Here is a 17,261-nt window from a genome sequence, read left to right as displayed (position 1 = left end):
CACCAGGGATCAGCAAACTACTGCCTGTGAGCCAAATCTGGCCTGCTGCCTGCTGTAAATAAAGTTTTATTGGGACACAGCACACCTTTTAGTTTACACATTGTCTCTGGCTGCTTTTGTGCGACAGTGGCAGAGTGGAGCAGCTGTAACACAAACCCTGTGGCCCACACAGCCAAAAATATTTATCTCATCTTTCAAGAAAAAGTTTGCCAGCCTCTGATCTATGCCTTCTATTTAGTTTTAAGTTGCCTTTTTTCTTCACTATTGTGTTTATTTCTAATATGAAACAAAAACAAAATTAATATATCCTAACCTAAGTATTACACATATTTAAGTGACATCAACATATTTATTATGAATTCACATGATAAAATTCCTCATAACCCATCTAAGATAAAATTGTGAGCTCTATATAAATACTTTCTTTGAAATTTTGTAAAATTTTTTTAAGTGCATTACACAATTGTTATCTTAAAAAAAAAAAAAAAAACTATCACGGATATACACTCTATATTACACAATGAACTTACTGTGTAGTGATGAAAATTCTACATCTGGGTAACATACTTGTGGCTAGTCAGATGTTCGGCAGATATTATGGGTATCTAGCAAATAAAAAATTATTTAATGAATGATCCATGCAAGCAAGCCAACAACCAAGAGATGAAAACATTTTAATATTAAATTTTTTAAGAAAAGTGAAATTCAGCTGTGAGGTGACAGTCCTTATCTGGTCAACATAACAGTAAGTTAATGTAAACTTAATGCCAAAGTAGCAACTCAGTTTTAAAAATCTTTGTGTTAAATACTATTCTATAAATGTTATCAGTTTTTAGGAAGAGAAGTAAAACTATCAAAAATTCATGCAGAGTAGTAATTGAAAGAAGCCCTTTTTGTTGGCCTACACACACACACACCTGTGGTTTCAGTTATTCAGTAATCCAAAAAGTAAAGTAAGAAATGTCTTGCCTATTTTTGTGCAAGCAGTTTCTACATTTTCATTCAACTGATGGTGTCTAACTTTTTTTCCAAGTTAAAAGTACCAGGTAAGAATTATAAAGGAGTATTTCAAAAGAACTGGATAACGGTGTTACATCTACTTCAGAACCTATTTCTGAATCCCAATTGCACATTTTATTGTACTTTAAATGGGCAAGAGAATTACAAAACTTGAGAGAAGATACCATAAGGAAATACAATAAGGAATATAGAGGTGACTTGTTTCAATCATCCCAAAAGCCAAGATCTTCCAGTTTGTAGCCTGATTCTCCTCCAACCCAGAAGTATGACTGCTATCCTGGGAGATGGATGTATGACATCTATCCTATAGATGAAGACAATCAGAGGAATGAAGGCACGGCTTCTAACACTAGTGGATCCATTTCCCGGTGTGTAACCTTGAGCAAAGCACTTACTCTATGCTTAGGTTTCCTCATCTCTAAAATGGCCCGAATCCCATTTCGGCACGGTTGATGGGAGAATAGTAAAATCACATACATGAAGGCATTTTTGTTGTTGTTTCGATTTAGTTGTCCTAGACCAACTCAACATATTACAGTCCACAGTCTGGAGTGTAAATTAATTATGTCTCTATTTTATTTCCATTTCTCAGATGATATCTTCACACAATTTTACAGCATTGGCAAATGGCACGAAAATGTGCTCCAAGCATAATGAAGCTTCTCATACCATTTTTCCTGCTGCTGCAGGACAGGATGTTGCACCCAACAGTGTAGAAGCATCAAGGATGGGGCTGTCGAAACATACCAAGGACCTTCAACACCAATCGATGCAGATGAAGGGCCAGCTATAAACTTCTGCATGCACGCAGGCTGCATTTTGTGGCATCAGCTATTTCCAGCATTGCTACTGTACTGTAGGCATATACATATGTATGTATATGTAGATATAATATATGTGTGTATATATATATCCATTCCCTTTTCTTTCTTTTGGTCGTGAAACAGTATGAAGACCCAAGATTATGCATGAAATGGTCACAGCACAATGCGAAAAGTAAAGTGTCCCCTACGACCAAGGTGGCCAGGGCGTGTTGAAATTTGCTTTGCTGTACTTCTGCTTACACCAGCAATTCTATAGTCATCCATGGTACACACAAGAGAGTTCAACATCATTAATCTGCACCATAAACGGACTGCATTGAATCCATTAAGAAATTTCTACCATAGATTACTTACTAACATGCCACATATGCACAATCTAGCATTCTTGTAAATGAGTCTGATGTGTTAGCGTAAATCCAGGGCTATTTTGACAAGCTTCGTAAAAACTAACGATTCTTCGCCAAGAAATGTTTAAAGCTTGTCTGAAACTTTAAAATACATCCATTTTGGCATGCTGCTTGTGAAAGTTGTTTTTAATGGCTCTACTAATAGCTTACAGTTCTTCTTCAACAGTACACGGTGCACTACAGACACAAGGGTGGCTACTCCTTACGGCAATAACTGCGAATTCGGACGGTACTTAATGGCTCTTCTTTTCCCAGAGGGGCAACATGTTGATTCCCATCTGATACTGGTTCTTCTGAGAACCATTTGGCTACATTTAACCTTGGTCTGGGGGTTATCTGAAATTTGATTTGCCTCTAGATTTTTTCATACGCTATTAACCCTACTGAACTTTACTTTCGTAACAAACATATCTATATATTCAAGCCAAAACCTACTTTACATAAATTTGACTTTGATTCAACCAGTACTTTCTAGAACATAATTTTAAATAGGAGCAGAAAACGCTGGTTGAATCCATGCAAATTTTAAAATGTAAGTATTTTAATAATCAATTTCTTTTGAACAATCACATCATAAAGTTTAAATTTCTGAAACAGATTCCTTCCACTTAAAAATATCCTGTGTATCTGTCACTCCATAAACTTGTATGGAACATAGAATGACTCAATTTGCCGTACTGGATGCCTTTTTTTTTTTCCTTCATAACCCTCCAACGTTTATGCTGAGTAGTTACAGAAGTAAGAGCACTTAGGAATTTTATTTTTTCCCTTAAATCACTGAGAATCAAAACTTGGACACAAATTTAACTTATTTTGAATACGCAATCTGCTTATTGAATAAAACTATATAACAAACTCTATTTACAAGAGTGGTCATTTGTGGCATAGATAAAACATTTAAATATTTTGCTTTTTATGAAGAATTTGGGCAAGAACTAAGAACTTGTATGCATCAAATGCTTATAACAAAACCCTTAAAATCACCTGTATTTTAAAAATGGTTAAGTTTCAGGTGTGCCGCATTGTAGTTCAACACCTGTATACACTACCCTATATAATTTCGATTGGTCAAAACACCTGCGTGATGGATTGAGCCCAACTGAGAATTGCTTGTGTAAATATCATTTTAGTAGCTTTAGAAATGGAGCCGCGACAACTTTGGAGCACTTATAAATGGCATAAAAGCATTCTGCCGCTCATCAGAGAGAATGTGTAGGCCAACAAGAGGTATCTTTGAAACCCCATGCTCTTAAAGCACCCTCTACAGCCCTCACAGACACGCGACTCCCACGGACCTCAGCGGGAAATCCACGTGCGTCAGGGCTGTCGGACTGAGCCCTACGAGAGTTGGTTTTTAAGAAACAAAGCTGTAAATTAGCAAACCTGGTTGGCTGTGGCGGTTGCAGCGAAGGGAACACTTGTGGCAGATGTTGTTGCTGCGGACACAGTGGCTGGCGTAGCACCGTGCACCATGGGAACTTTCGGAGGGAAAATCATATAAGCAAACATACAGAAGAGTGTAGCAATATGGAAACCATGGCAACATGGAGGAGATAATTGGGCATGGTATTTATCACAGCAACAAGCCGTGTGACGGGGCATCATCACCAGTGAGTGACATGCAATCACAGCGCAAAGCAGGACAACATTCCAAGGAGAGAAGGGGAAGGGGGATGAAAGAGAAAAAAAAAGGGGAAAAAAAGCTTGTTACCATCAAATCAAGAAAATTGACACAAACAGGCTTAATTTGCTAAGTCAAAAACAAGAATTTTATATAGTGTTCATAGTCAGACATTCAAAATCTAAGTCAAAATACAGGTATTTACTTCATATATACAATTATCTGTTTGAATAAAAGTATGTTTTCTTATTTACTATTGTAAAAATATACAATATATTACTTTTATGAGATAGTTTTTTTTTTTCTTACACACCAGAACTCATAGTCCAATCAAAATCCACTAAAGGTGACTAAAGGAAACTTGTGTGTAAAGAAAACATTTATGTGAGTCCATGTCAATTAAAAAGAAAATGGCATTTAATTGACAGGTGTTAGTAAAAAGGAAATGGACTTGCCCAATAGATATAAGTTAAACTTAGCAGTGGATTTTGAGGGGCTGTGAGGTGCACCATAGGTTTAAGATAATCAAGAAACAAAGCTGGCACCTACCAACACTTGTAGCGGGTGTCATGCACAATATTGAGCCTGCCCATCATGCATTGCAACAGGAAGGTGGATTTGAAAAGGGAAAAGAATTAAAACATCCCATCACACGTGTAATTAGGAAATTCATTTGAACAAAGAAGAAAAATTGTTATTATGGGAACAGTGGCATGTAACTGTCAGCACAATCAAATCATACAACAGCATAGTGATCAATTAGAACTAGTCTCAAGTGAAGAATAAAAGCCAGTTTAACTGTGTGCTGGTACACGTTGTTTCTCCTAATTGCTGCCTACAAATAAAAGTATTTTGAAAAAAACTGAAACCTGCTTAATTCTTTTAAAAATAATACTGCAATTTGTTTTGTTTTAATCTGGTTACTAGCCATCTGGTAGCTCTGCTATTTCTGACTTTAACCTAGGAACTGAGCACATGTTAAATCATTAGGGAAATTTATTATTAAGATGCTAAATAATTCAACGCACAAAACTGACTTAACGATGTAATGAAACCAAAACATTCATTTTCATTCCTTTGGTCTTATTTATTTCCCTGTTCACTATAGCGACAACAACACAGGCATGGAAGGGGTTGTGATCATTCATACAGGAATTTTATTGGGAGGAAACAGACTGGTTTTCACTGCTGGTTTAGACCCTCAGGACTTCTTGGAATAGCAAGTGTTCTACAAAATTTCACATCCAAAAAATGGTTGATTAGATTTCAGTAAAAACCCTGAATGGGAGATAATGAAGATATATACATTGCATATGGGGTGTTAGCACTGATGTTCACAATGGCTCCACCATGGCGTTAAAATAAATATTACGCATATAGTCCCTGTTCTCTTTGACATATAAACATTGAAAAATCTAACTTATTTTACCAAGTACAGGGCCCTTTCCCACATACTGAATTACTGTTCTTTCTATGAGATTAGTTTAGACTTCTAGGTTTTAAAATATCAAATGATTTTATGTTTCTATCTGAATCTTGGTGCGTCCTATTTAAATACTAGCAGCATCTGGGATGAACATTTGTTAGAAAAATATCTGCCAATTTCCTCTTGTCAGAGATGGCCCTATAAAACAAAGCTGCCATTGAGAAGCACAGATTACTTAACTGGCATCCTTGTAACAGCTGCAATTAGACTGTTATCACAATTAGATGGTGGGCACAATGATCAGTGATTAAACTAGGTAATGGAGCTAGGGAGGCATCCTCTCAGGTGGAGTACTATTACATTGCTAGGCATTATTTAAGACACTTGAAGATCTCTGTCATTTGCTACCACTACTGAGTCAAAGACTTGTGAAAGACAACAAAAACAAACCAGTAATAACAAAGACGGTAATTTGAGACAGTAGAGCAAGCAAAATTTAATACTCTAGATCTTATGAAATCATTATCCCATAATAGTGGGGTGGGAAGACTGAGAAAGAGAGGATGAAAAGATGAATGAAAAAGAATAATGTGCAATTTGATAAACAGTCGTTTTAAAGACTGTACAGGTTATAGGTTTTAAATTTATTATTTATTATTATGCTGCAATTTGCCTATTGTATTTCATCCCATGCATAATTGAGGCTGCACACGCTGAAAATGAGTTAAATTTACCCTATCTCTCTAAAACTCTAAAGCATTTATGATTTGCATTTCAGTTTGAGTTATCTTCCTCATTAACATTATAACCAATGCACACAGTTTTGAGAGGGATTTGCAGCAAATAAACATAAGGCAGCAATGAAAATACTAGCCAGGGTGCAATAACTCACGAATATGAAGACATAATGCTGTAGGACCCACTTACCAAAAACAAAAAATCACTTTTGAAATGACCGTAATATCCATCTTTACATCAGATGGGTTGATTTATTAATAATGATTGTACAAGTAGCCAATTAAAAATTTTTTCTTCAGTTTTCAGCACAAGGCAACATTTAAGTGAATGTATTTGTCAATTTCGAATTTCCCCTACAAAGGTATTTGCAGAGCAGAATGGCGTGTTTCTGAGGAATGCAATACTTTAATTACATGATATTCATATTAAAATTTTAAATTGATCTGTATGAAGGTGCAGAAAAAATTACTAGGAAGGTAAGTTACAAATGAGACGTATGTGTAGGTAAAATCAGTTCAAGGAGAAAGGAAGGAAGTAGAGAGAAAAAGAATTATAATGGAGATTTGGTTGGAGGTTTGAATTTAGATACGGTAATTCAAGCCTATTTAGGTAGATTATGATAGAAGTATAAAGCTGATTTAAAGTCTTTTCAAAATAATTTATATCATTTCAAACTAAAAGTTCACAATCAGTTGAATTATTCTCAAAATTGATATCTAAAGAAGCAACAGCTTCATAGAATTTATTTCTGTTTCTATTCAATCAATTTAATTCTATTTTATTGCACTACTGAGTTGGGAAATAATAAATAAAACTCAGTGCTTACTACATTCCAGGCTTTATTCTAGACTCTTAGACTTGTCTATAAAAGTGCTTTAAGAAAATGTTTTTATCAAATATGTTTAGAACTCACTTAAACACAACTCTGAAATAATTACTACTATTATCCCCATTTTATAGATGAAAAAAATGAAAGTATAGGGAAATTATATCCTGTGGTACAGCTGTATTTAAACTTCCAAACCAGATTTGTAATCACTATGCTAAGTTTCAAGTAAACCACCTGCATTAATTTCATTAAGTATAATGAAAGTGATAAGCTGGAAATCTTTGTTTTCTATTCTTTCTGTTAAAACAACCGCATCCCTCTGCAACTCCCCTCTCACTCCAGCCCCTCAGCAAAGTTTCTTGGCCTTTTGTTTCCTTATTTCTGGTAGTGTTGCCACGCATGGCGAAGCTGAAGCCGTTTACAGCAAACTTACTTTTAGGTCTTCTGAAATCATAAACCTAAACTGACTGAGGGCAATATGCTAGGAGGAGAGAAGAGAGGTGTGCTTCTGAGGATCGCATGTAGGCAAAAACTGTGAAGGAGAGCAGAGAGAAAAGTTCCTCCAGACCCTGGAGAGGAGGCGGGCAGTGTGCAGGGTCCCTGGGTAGTCAGGCATGTGGCGTGTTCTTTCACAGCAGCCCTGCAGGCAGCAGGCTTTCCAAGGAATGGGCTGCTAAGGGAGGGAGGCTAAGGGGCTCAGGCAAGGATGCTTGTACCCAAGGCAGGCATAGAAGCCCTGGAGTACCTGCCTTCAAGAGATCTTGTGGGCTTCCCTGGTGGCGCAGTGGTTGAGAGTCTGCCTGCCGACGCAGGGGACACGGGTTCATGCCCCGGTCAGGGAAGATCCCACATGCCGCGGAGCGGCTGCGCCCGTGAGCCATGGCCGCTGAGCCTGCGCGTCCGGAGCCTGTGCTCCGCAACGGGAGAGGCCACAGCAGTGAGAGGCCCGCATACCGAAAAAAAAAAAAAAAAAAAAAAAAAAGAGATCTTGTAAACATGGACACTGAGGACATCAGCAGTGACCAGTGCTGACTGAGGAATGGAGAATGGGTAGGCTGTCTGAGACTACTGGACTGCACAGGACCTCTATTTGAGTAGAGACAGAAAGAAGAGGAGATGTGAGGATGGGGTTCTGGAATCCCAGTGACGCCGCCTGATATTTCTATCCAACACAGTGAAATTGGAGTTTAGAATTGGACTTAGTTTCAGTTCAGGAAAATAAATCTGATGTAAATAAAAGTGTTATTTCTTACACACTCTAATTTTAGGGGTGAAATTTACAACTACAACATAAGTAGACCCTAGGTTATGCATAATCTGTATAAATAGTGAATTTAGTTTTAAAGGGTGAAGGTTAAAAAAAAAAAGGACTATATATCTAAAAAAAAAAAACCACCAAAGCTTCAATGTGAACTTAATCCAAATTACTTGTATTTATCTTTAAGTGAGATGGACGGTGTGAAAACAAAAGGCCAGAAAACTTTCTTGGGGTGGGTGGGAGGGAGATGCAGTGGGATGGGGTTGATTGAATGAATGGAAAGATGGATGAATGGACAAATGGATAAGTAGACGGATAGGTGGATGGAAAACAGGGAAGGAACAGAAGAAAGAGAGGAAGGGAAGGAGGTAGGGTGAGAGAGAAGAATAGATAGATGGTTAGAAGGATGGATGGATAAATGGATAGATGAATGCATACATGGATGGATGATGGATAGATGGGTATAGGCCACGTAAGTCCCAGTTTGTTCTTAAAAGTTATGGTATATACTAATTTTTCTTAGCTAGCTAGCTGGTTTGCCACTGAACCCTGATCTTTTGCTAGCAACTTACTCTGTATACAGAGTTACCTGCTCTAAAGATTTAGCCAACCATGCTTCATTGTAACTTCAATGAAATAGACCTGTATGTCCCTGAAGTTATGATTGAGGCAACAGACTACAGAGCTCTAAAACTCTAAACTGCAAAAAATAAATGACTTCCTTTTTCTAATCAGTTCCAATGAAGTCTTCAGAATATAACTTCCAAATTATAATACTGTGGTTAGATAGGATGCTCTGATCATATAATTCTTCTATATGTCTGCAGAATAATCTAGACTTTGGAAAATGACCTTTTTCTCCCAGGTGTTATACATAAGATGACATATGAATTTGTGGTAGGATGGATTTTCTGTAGTTCTCAAAGTATATGTAAAAACTTAAATTAGTTGAAAATATTTCAAAATTGAGAGATTTCACATATGAACATCCAAATGTTCAGAATATCTGGAAAAAAAATCATAAGATCTGGCAACACTGGACACCAGGGCCACTGCATTAGGTTGTACAAGTTTGTATACAACCAACCCTGGGAGGAACAGACACAACCACCCCTTGTTCACGAAGACTCTGATGTATATGGAACCACAAAGGGTAGTGTGCAGTGCACCATACCCACTAGGCAGACAATCCTCTAAGGCAGCAAAGGGCTAAGTCTGAACATTGACCGACCCCTTTAGACTGGGCCTGTGCTCTCCAGTGCCTCCCAGACCCCACAGCTCGTACTTTATTTCTTGCTCACTTATTCACGTTTCCTGCCTGGCCCTTAAGGCATTTGGGTTTTATATTCTCCGCCTTAGATTTCTTTCCTTTCTGGTTGTCTGATAAAGTGGTTTGGCAGAAGTATAAATGGGCTATCCGTTTTAACTTTTTAATGCCATACTGGCACGCAGGTACATATGACAACGAAAATTTTATTTTTGGCTGCGCAATGCGTGGCATGTAGGATCTTAGTTCCCTGACTAGGGATCGAACCTGTGCCCCCTGCAGTGGAAGCGTGGAGTACAAACCACTGGACCGCCAGGGAAAGTCCCGACAATGAAAATATTTTTAAGGAATGATGGAGGCAGTACTTACTTCTGATTATGTGACTAATAAAGGTTAACCTGAAGCTTAAGCTCTTTAAAAGTGGGTTACAAATAACTCTTACTTGATATTACTATTGCAATAATTTCATAGCATGTTGACTACAAATATCAAGAACAGAGTATTTCTGATGCAAATTCATCATAAAAATGCAAATGCATCTTAAAAATTTCAGCATATTTCAATATATTGTGACACACTTTATTTAAATTAACAATGCTTAGTTTCTAGCACAGAGAGATTAAGTATGATTCTGACTTATGGAGGTATTTATTGTTTTTCTCTGACTTGACCTTACCTATCATCTTTTGCTCTATCCTATCCACAGACTAAAAACCATTCCAGGGAGACACTATTGTCATAAGTCAGAGTCACGCATATCATGCAATTAATGATTATACTTATTTAGAAAAATCTTCAGTCATTTGAATGTTTTTGGAGAAACTGATGCAAAACCCATTTCATAAAACAGATTATTTTAGGTTTCTTTAAATAATTTATGGAAGAAGTTAGATTTGTTTTTATATTTAGATTTTTAAATAGGGAAACTGTCATTTCTAGTAGTAATGTTTTATTCAATGAAATAAACTGACAAAAATAATTTTTAATTTCTTCAAAGAGATTATGGCAGTTACCTACTTGAAACTTGGTTTGAATCCCTTGAAACTTTGTCTACTGATCTGACTATAGAAAAATTGATAGATTATCTGTTGGAGACAGCATAAATCCAGGGGCATGGTAATTTATACGAAAGCAGAAAGATCCATTTCTGGAAATCTCTGAAAAACTGTATACGTTGAGAAGAAATTTTTTAATCTTATAAAACTTAAAACAAATGTGACTTTTCCCTCAGAATGCAACAAATACCCTACAGATCAAAATGATTTAATTTCTGTTCTAAAATGGACAAACTGCAACTTGATAGACACTATTTCATGAGTAAATATCATTTTATCTGTGGTTCTAGGACAGGCTATTTCTATTAGTGGAATATTCTAGTTCATTGAATGTTACTACATATTCTACATAGGGGTGGCTAGTTTTCAAAGACACGCTGTATATAAAGTTGTACTTAGCAGTAAAAACTAATGTGACTATAATTTATTCTTATTATTCAAAAAGAAATTATCACATTCCCTCATGGCATTTTGAACGTAATGCCCTGTAAATACTGTTAACATAGTATAATATACTAATGGGGCTGGATCTCTGACATACATAACTAGTCATAAACTTATCAATTTAATTAATAAAATTATTGTATTAAATAAATCTCTTAACACATGGTAATTTTTTAGAAAGATTAAGAGGTAAAGAGGAAAATAAGATTAGAGTCTCTGGTTAGTTGAATTCCAGATTACAAGAAGTGTAATATGTATTTTTCTGAAGTAAATGATGAGTGAGCAAAAATAATGAATTTCTAGATAACTAATTTTCTGATTATTTATGTTTTTAAATTATGTATCTTTGTGTATAGTTCTAGAGTATATTTATTTGACTAAGTTGTAATCAACTGAAACCACAAATGTATAACTCAACAATAAATGTAAACTTCACTGGGCACTTAGGGCTACTTCAATATTAGCTCAGGAGTAACAATTTTAAGTGACGTATACTGATTGGTACTGATAAGAGCACTTTTTAAGAGCTCTGGAACACAAAGTCAGTTTTTTATTCTCCACCTTGAAAACAAAAAGGCTGAAAAATAAAAATCCAAACTGAAAAGTGTCATTTCATATAATTCAAATGAACTCTATGGAATCATGAAGGCAAAGGGGTCTTACAGCAGGAAAGGGTCATAAAATAGCTTGACAGACATATAACGGTATAGAGGAAAGAGGAAAAAAAAAGAAAAGAATTCTACTTCAATTCCAAAGTACACAAACAAAAATAAATATATAAAACATCAATGATGTCTAATCCATCTTTCATTAAGCTAAAATTCTTAGTTTTTAAGGAAAACCATAGGAGATACCTCAGACAAGTTTCCATCTTACCTTCCACCTGCTCTATGGCTAAAAACAACTGGGGGTGTGGTTTATCTGCTCTACCAGTAGCACTCTACATGGATCATCGGATTCATTTATTCATAAACTCAAACCCCTTACCTGGTGGGAGAAATGCTGTATGCTGTTGTAACTGCATGTTGGCTAGAGCCTGTTGGTATTGGAAAATACCAGTGTTAAAGACTGCGGTGGCACCGTTGGTTTTTTCAAGAGCAGGCCTCTTTGGTAATGGGGGAAGTACAGCTTGAGGAATTCCCTGTTTAGTGAATGAGTATAAAAAACAAATACCAGTAAAAAGAGAAAAAGAAAAAAGAAAAATCAGTTGAGGGCTAAAATTGTTAGGAGGCACAAGCAAGTAAGCAGCAGAGCACTGAACTACCCAGGGGGGAACATCCAATAAACAAAAATTAAAGGGAAAAAAAGCAAGATAAAAGCTTTAAAGGAAGCATTATTTTTGTCTTGGGGGCGGGGGGGAAAACCCACTAGTATGAGAGCACATGTTATAATGTGTTAAAGTGTTTTAAGTCCCATAATGCTTCAGGCTTTCTGGGAGAAGCCATTGATTTGGGAAAAGAAGAAAAGCTGCACTGCGAGCTCCATGAGGACTGACAAGTATAAGCAATGTTAATAGTTAATTGTACGGAGTGACCGAAACAGGTAAAATAAAAATCAGTCCCACTCTGCCCCTCCCCCCATGTCTACCTAAACATGCACATGTCCCAGAGCATGCAAGTTTTTTTTTTTCTTAAAACACTGAACTAGAAGTATTAAAAAGTCAATAATTCTATCGCTAAAGCCATGCTAACCAAACAGGTACATAAATATACAGTCCAAAAATACATTTTTAATGTCCTTCAAGTATTCCATTAGAATATTCTACAATGTAGTTAAACTGAATGTGGACTGCTGGGCTTTCGGAATCTTTCATTGTATGATATCCGTCCAGGGACTTGTATTACAGTCTTTCCGCTAATTTTGTCAGGAAACCACACTCAGTTTTTCATTGTACTTTACAACTTTATAACAGAAAAAGGAATATATATTTTTAAATAGATTAAAAAAAAAAACTTGTATCTACAATAAAGCTACATGCCAAGCTAAAAGGTGAAAGGTCATAGTACCAGGTCAAAGGTTGCCTCGAGGGGTCGCTTCAGTGATTTGACAGCCGACTGAGTCTTAATTAGCAGGCAGCGAGCACATGATGGCAATGGGCCAGTGGGGTTCAAGCGCATTAACATAAACAGCAAGCAGAGGTGCATCATGGGGGCAGCAGTGCATTTTTGGGTAGGTGAGAAAAAACAAATAAAAAAACAAATCATCGGAATGCCATATACAACGAATAACAAGACTAAGCATGCACAATAAAGGCACTACTGAGTTGTTATTGGGAGGATAACTCCTCTTTGTAGTTAATTACAAACAAGATACTCTAACAGAAAAAAAAAAAAAAAAGAGTGAAAGGAAGAGAGGAGGAGAGAGTCTGCCTTCTGTATTTTTGCTCAAGTATCCATAAACAAACACAGAAAAGACCTCTCTCGTGATTATTTTACTGTGCTATGAAATACCACAGTGTTTTTTTATGAATATTTTAAAGATTACGTCATATATTTATGTAAAAAAAAGGACAACATTACAACAGCTAAGCAAAGAGCAAAAATGGACTCATTAAAATCAGCTATTAGATCACATTAAAATTTACCTTAAGTATATAGGTATCTGTTCTAAATGATCCAATCTCTAACTCCTCCTTGAGTACTGCTTTCTCCTTTCTACATAATGGCACAGGCACGCTTCTCTAGTTTTACAGTTCTGTTCATGCCACAATATTGCTTAAGATTATCTAGATAGCAAACTGTTCAAAATCTTGTAGCTAATTCTAAAAACAATTTTGTTGAAGCAGTTCTCCTAAATAGTTCCAGATTCTCTTATGGTTAAAAGCAAGATAATGTAGAGAAGAGCCTTGATGTGCAAAAGAACACACCGAAGGAAAACAATGGCTGATTAGATGGCACACAGAAATAAGAGGACCAAAAATGGCAGTATCGTTAAACCGAAAAGGAGACAGGTGTTCTGTACAAAGCAGAAATTTCAGAAACCCTATATCCAGAATAAGACAGTATTAAGAGCTAGGCCGAGGGAAGGAGCAATCTGAACCATTTGAGGAGTTACTCTCACTTCTCTGAACGGTAACTTCATTATGTATTGTCTGGGATACCTGAACAAACATATCTTAAGCAAAAATTTGTTTAAAAAAGGTTAATAAATGAATAGCTTGTCGTCAGATACAGTTGTTCACTTTGCTCTTTTGACTGTTAACGAGGATTGATCTTAGGTCTCTAACTCACCATGGCAGCTGCGGTGGCTGCAGCCTGAGCTGCAGCAGCCTGGTTGACCTGGTATTGGGCAGCCTTGATCTTGGCTTGCAGATGTGCGGGAGGGTGAAAGTATTTGCACTTTTCCCTAGAGCATCTCCCTTTGATGTAATCCATACACACGGTGACTGTGTTGTCGTTGGTGTCAATCATTGTGCTGTCAGCAGGATGGGCAAACCGACAATCGTTTTCTCCTCTGTTGCAATTGCCACGCTGGTACTCTCGACATACCTACAGGGTCATTAAGGGCACAGGGGTCAGTCAACATGGACAAGTAGAAACTTTCCGAAGATTTTAACTTAAAGTGCAAGACTGGTGATAGAAGCCAACAAATGAAAGGGGAAAAGATAATTTGCAAAGGAACCACAAAATAACCTGAAAACATTCTTAGTTCGGTATACAAATTATAATCCCATTTCAGTAAAATGTCCATGAGAAAGAAAACACATTTATGATACTAATTATGGTAAAATATCTAATTTAAATTATGTTGATATACTTATTCATTACCAAGGGGGAAAACAGTAGCTTTATATAGTGAAGAACCCTGGGGACACCACTTTAATCAAACAATCAAAGTTAATATCACCAGTACTAAAGACATAATGACATCATGTACTTACTGATATGATGCACTGAAAAAAGGATACAACATTACATTTGTTGTATTACTGCTGAGAGCGCATAACCTGAATTTATTTAATCATGAGGAAACATCAGACAAACTAAAATGGTAGGATGTTTTACAAAATGACTGATCAGTACTCTTCCAAAGTGTCAAGGTCATGAAAGACAAAGAAAGATTGAGACACTGTCACAGACTGAATGATCCTGGAGTCAGAGAAAGGAGGTTGGTAAGACAACTGGTGAAATCTGATTGAGGTCTGTAGATTGGCTAATAGCAGCTTATCAAGGCTAATTTTCTGGTTTTGTGAGTGGTAACATGGCTATCTAAGCTGTCAATATTTAGGTAAGCAGGGTGAAGGATAGATAGGCAGGAACTCTTGGTTCTATTTTTGCAACTTTTATGCTAATCAGAAATTATTTAAGGAAGTGTAAAAAGTAAAATGATAGCTTTTTCATAAAATGTTTCAAAGAGCTAAGTTTTTTATCATTAGAGATTTACCTGGTAGCTATAAAAAGCAGATGGAAAAAGATTAGTTTTTGTTAGTTTTTTTATTTTTTTTTTTTTGCGGTACGCGGGCCTCTCACTGTTGCGGCCTCTCTAGTTGCGGAGCACAGGCTCCGGACGCGCAGGCTCAGCGGCCTTGGCTCACGGGCCCGGCCGCTCCGCGGCATGTGGGATCTTCCCAGACCGGGGCACGAACCCGTGTCCCCTGCATCGGCAGGCGGACTCTCAACCACTGCGCCACCAGGGAAGCCCTACTGTTTGTTTTATATCTATTAATTTTGGATGGGGTCCCTGGGGAAAGGTGAAAATGGGTTATTTTTCATTCATCTGCTCGATTTTGACTCTTACTATTAAAGTTTGTCATGGTGCTTGCTCTAATCAAGAGGTTGCCGGCGCTGTCTTCAGTCAGAATAGTTTGACCTTTTTACCACAAGAGGGCCATCTAAACACAGAATGTCCTTATATTTTTATGCTCTTACTTCATGCTTCAAGGATGTTTCCGTTTTGTTTTTCACAAATCTTTTTACAAACTGAGCGAATGCAGACCCTGAACACTCAATTTTGCAATTCATCAAGGGGAAAAAAGGGGGGGAACCCCATTGTGATTTAAAAAAACAAAGATTTTCTTGGATTTAAATACATGAAATGATCACATCTAATTCTAGGCATTTCCCCCTTTTACATCCATATCCCATTACTGAGGAAAGTGCTTCCTTTTAAAAAGGTCTCTATAATTTGTATCGTGGTATATCTTAAAAATAGCATTATAAATGACATCTTGCACCATTTGGAAACCTCAAGCTAGCTAAAGCATTGCATTCCACACAGCAATGAGCCAACTCTATTCATCACCTCAATTTACGTAATTTTTAAAAATTATTAAATAACTACTCTGTACCGGACACTCTGAGAGATATTAGGAATACAAAGACGACTTAGGAAGTTACAGAAGATCCTTTTTTTTCTTTTTATCATTGCATTTATCTTCTTGAACAAAAGAAAACAAGGATATCCAGGAGTTTATAATTTGAAAAGCAAAAGTGGTAAAGCTGTTATCCACAACTATTGTCCTCCACTCTCACTGAGGACTGGAGTCAGCTGTGCAGCTTTCTACACCACAAATCCCCACTTACTAAATTAGGCTCATCAAAATAGGAAGAGAGGAACACTTAAATGAGGATAAAAACTCTTCACGTATGTATGCAAAATTATGCTAAACTTATACCACAGCATAAACAAAAAAGTTACTTTTCTGTTTAAACAAATCTGTGTCAATGCAGCCTCATCCAATAGGAAACCATCTGTGTTCGGACACTACTGCTGTTAGCTCTTCAGTAATTCCTGCTTTCTCGAATATGCTCGCAAAGAAACTGGCAGCAGCTGAACCAACACTCTGTTTTCCAATTTCTCTCACTCTTTGCCACACTGACAAGAAAGAAGATCTGAAGGCAGTCTATCTGTAGGATCTTGAATCACTATTAAAATCAAAGATTTGCAATTTTTCAAAAACAATTATGCCAGTGCTGAGTGCCAGGCTGATTTTGACTTTTTTGTTTCTCTGTCCATCTCAACGTTCTTTTTATTTTCAGGGATGTGAGCTTAAAATCAGGTTGCATAAAGATGATCATTCTAAGACCCCTTCTCGTCCCTCTCCGTTTGCTTTATGCATGTGTCCGTGTGGTTTGTATAGGTTAATAATCGGTTTATTACAGTTTTGTACTCTTTACTGCCTTGCAGGATGCATTGGGGGAGAATTCTAAAAAACATTTAAGCAGAGCTGATAACTAGCAGTTAGCTCAGAATTTTGTTCCTAAATCCAGCCTTTTCTGATGTTCCAAGAACTTAGGTAACTGTTTCTGCATGATATACATTTTTGACTGTTTTATTTTTTTTTTCCAACTTAAGGTTCCTCCTGACAAGAGAAATGGAACAGAAGAAATATACTGAAATAGCTGTTCTCCTATTATTCTTGCCTTTGAAAAA

General features: G+C 36.8%; 1 protein-coding gene across 40 annotated transcripts in view; it reads right to left on the bottom strand.

Annotated features, from left to right (window-relative positions):
- The window catches only part of MBNL1 (muscleblind like splicing regulator 1), a 203,428-nt gene that overhangs the window by 5,478 nt on the left and 180,689 nt on the right, over positions 1-17,261 (bottom strand). For 13 of the 40 annotated variants that reach the window (XM_032629638.1, XM_032629612.1, XM_032629636.1 and 10 more), the window contains 6 exons: positions 14,120-14,377; positions 12,896-12,949; positions 11,877-12,030; positions 4,422-4,457; positions 3,635-3,729; positions 531-605 (listed from right to left, as the gene is read on the bottom strand). In XM_032629638.1, the coding sequence (XP_032485529.1) occupies positions 549-605; positions 3,635-3,729; positions 4,422-4,457; positions 11,877-12,030; positions 12,896-12,949; positions 14,120-14,377 (654 nt within the window). In that variant the 3' untranslated portion in view covers positions 531-548. Of the gene's footprint in view, positions 1-530; positions 606-1,689; positions 12,031-12,895; positions 12,950-14,119; positions 14,378-17,261 lie in introns of all 40 variants that reach the window. The other 27 variants (XM_032629648.1, XM_032629618.1, XM_032629650.1 and 24 more) reach the window with 8 other exon arrangements.

Source organism: Phocoena sinus, chromosome 4 (assembly GCF_008692025.1).
Source record: "Phocoena sinus isolate mPhoSin1 chromosome 4, mPhoSin1.pri, whole genome shotgun sequence".
Taxonomy (NCBI): domain Eukaryota; kingdom Metazoa; phylum Chordata; class Mammalia; order Artiodactyla; family Phocoenidae; genus Phocoena; species Phocoena sinus.
Note: the sequence above shows the minus strand (reverse complement) of the source record. Positions and strands in the feature narration are given on the sequence as shown.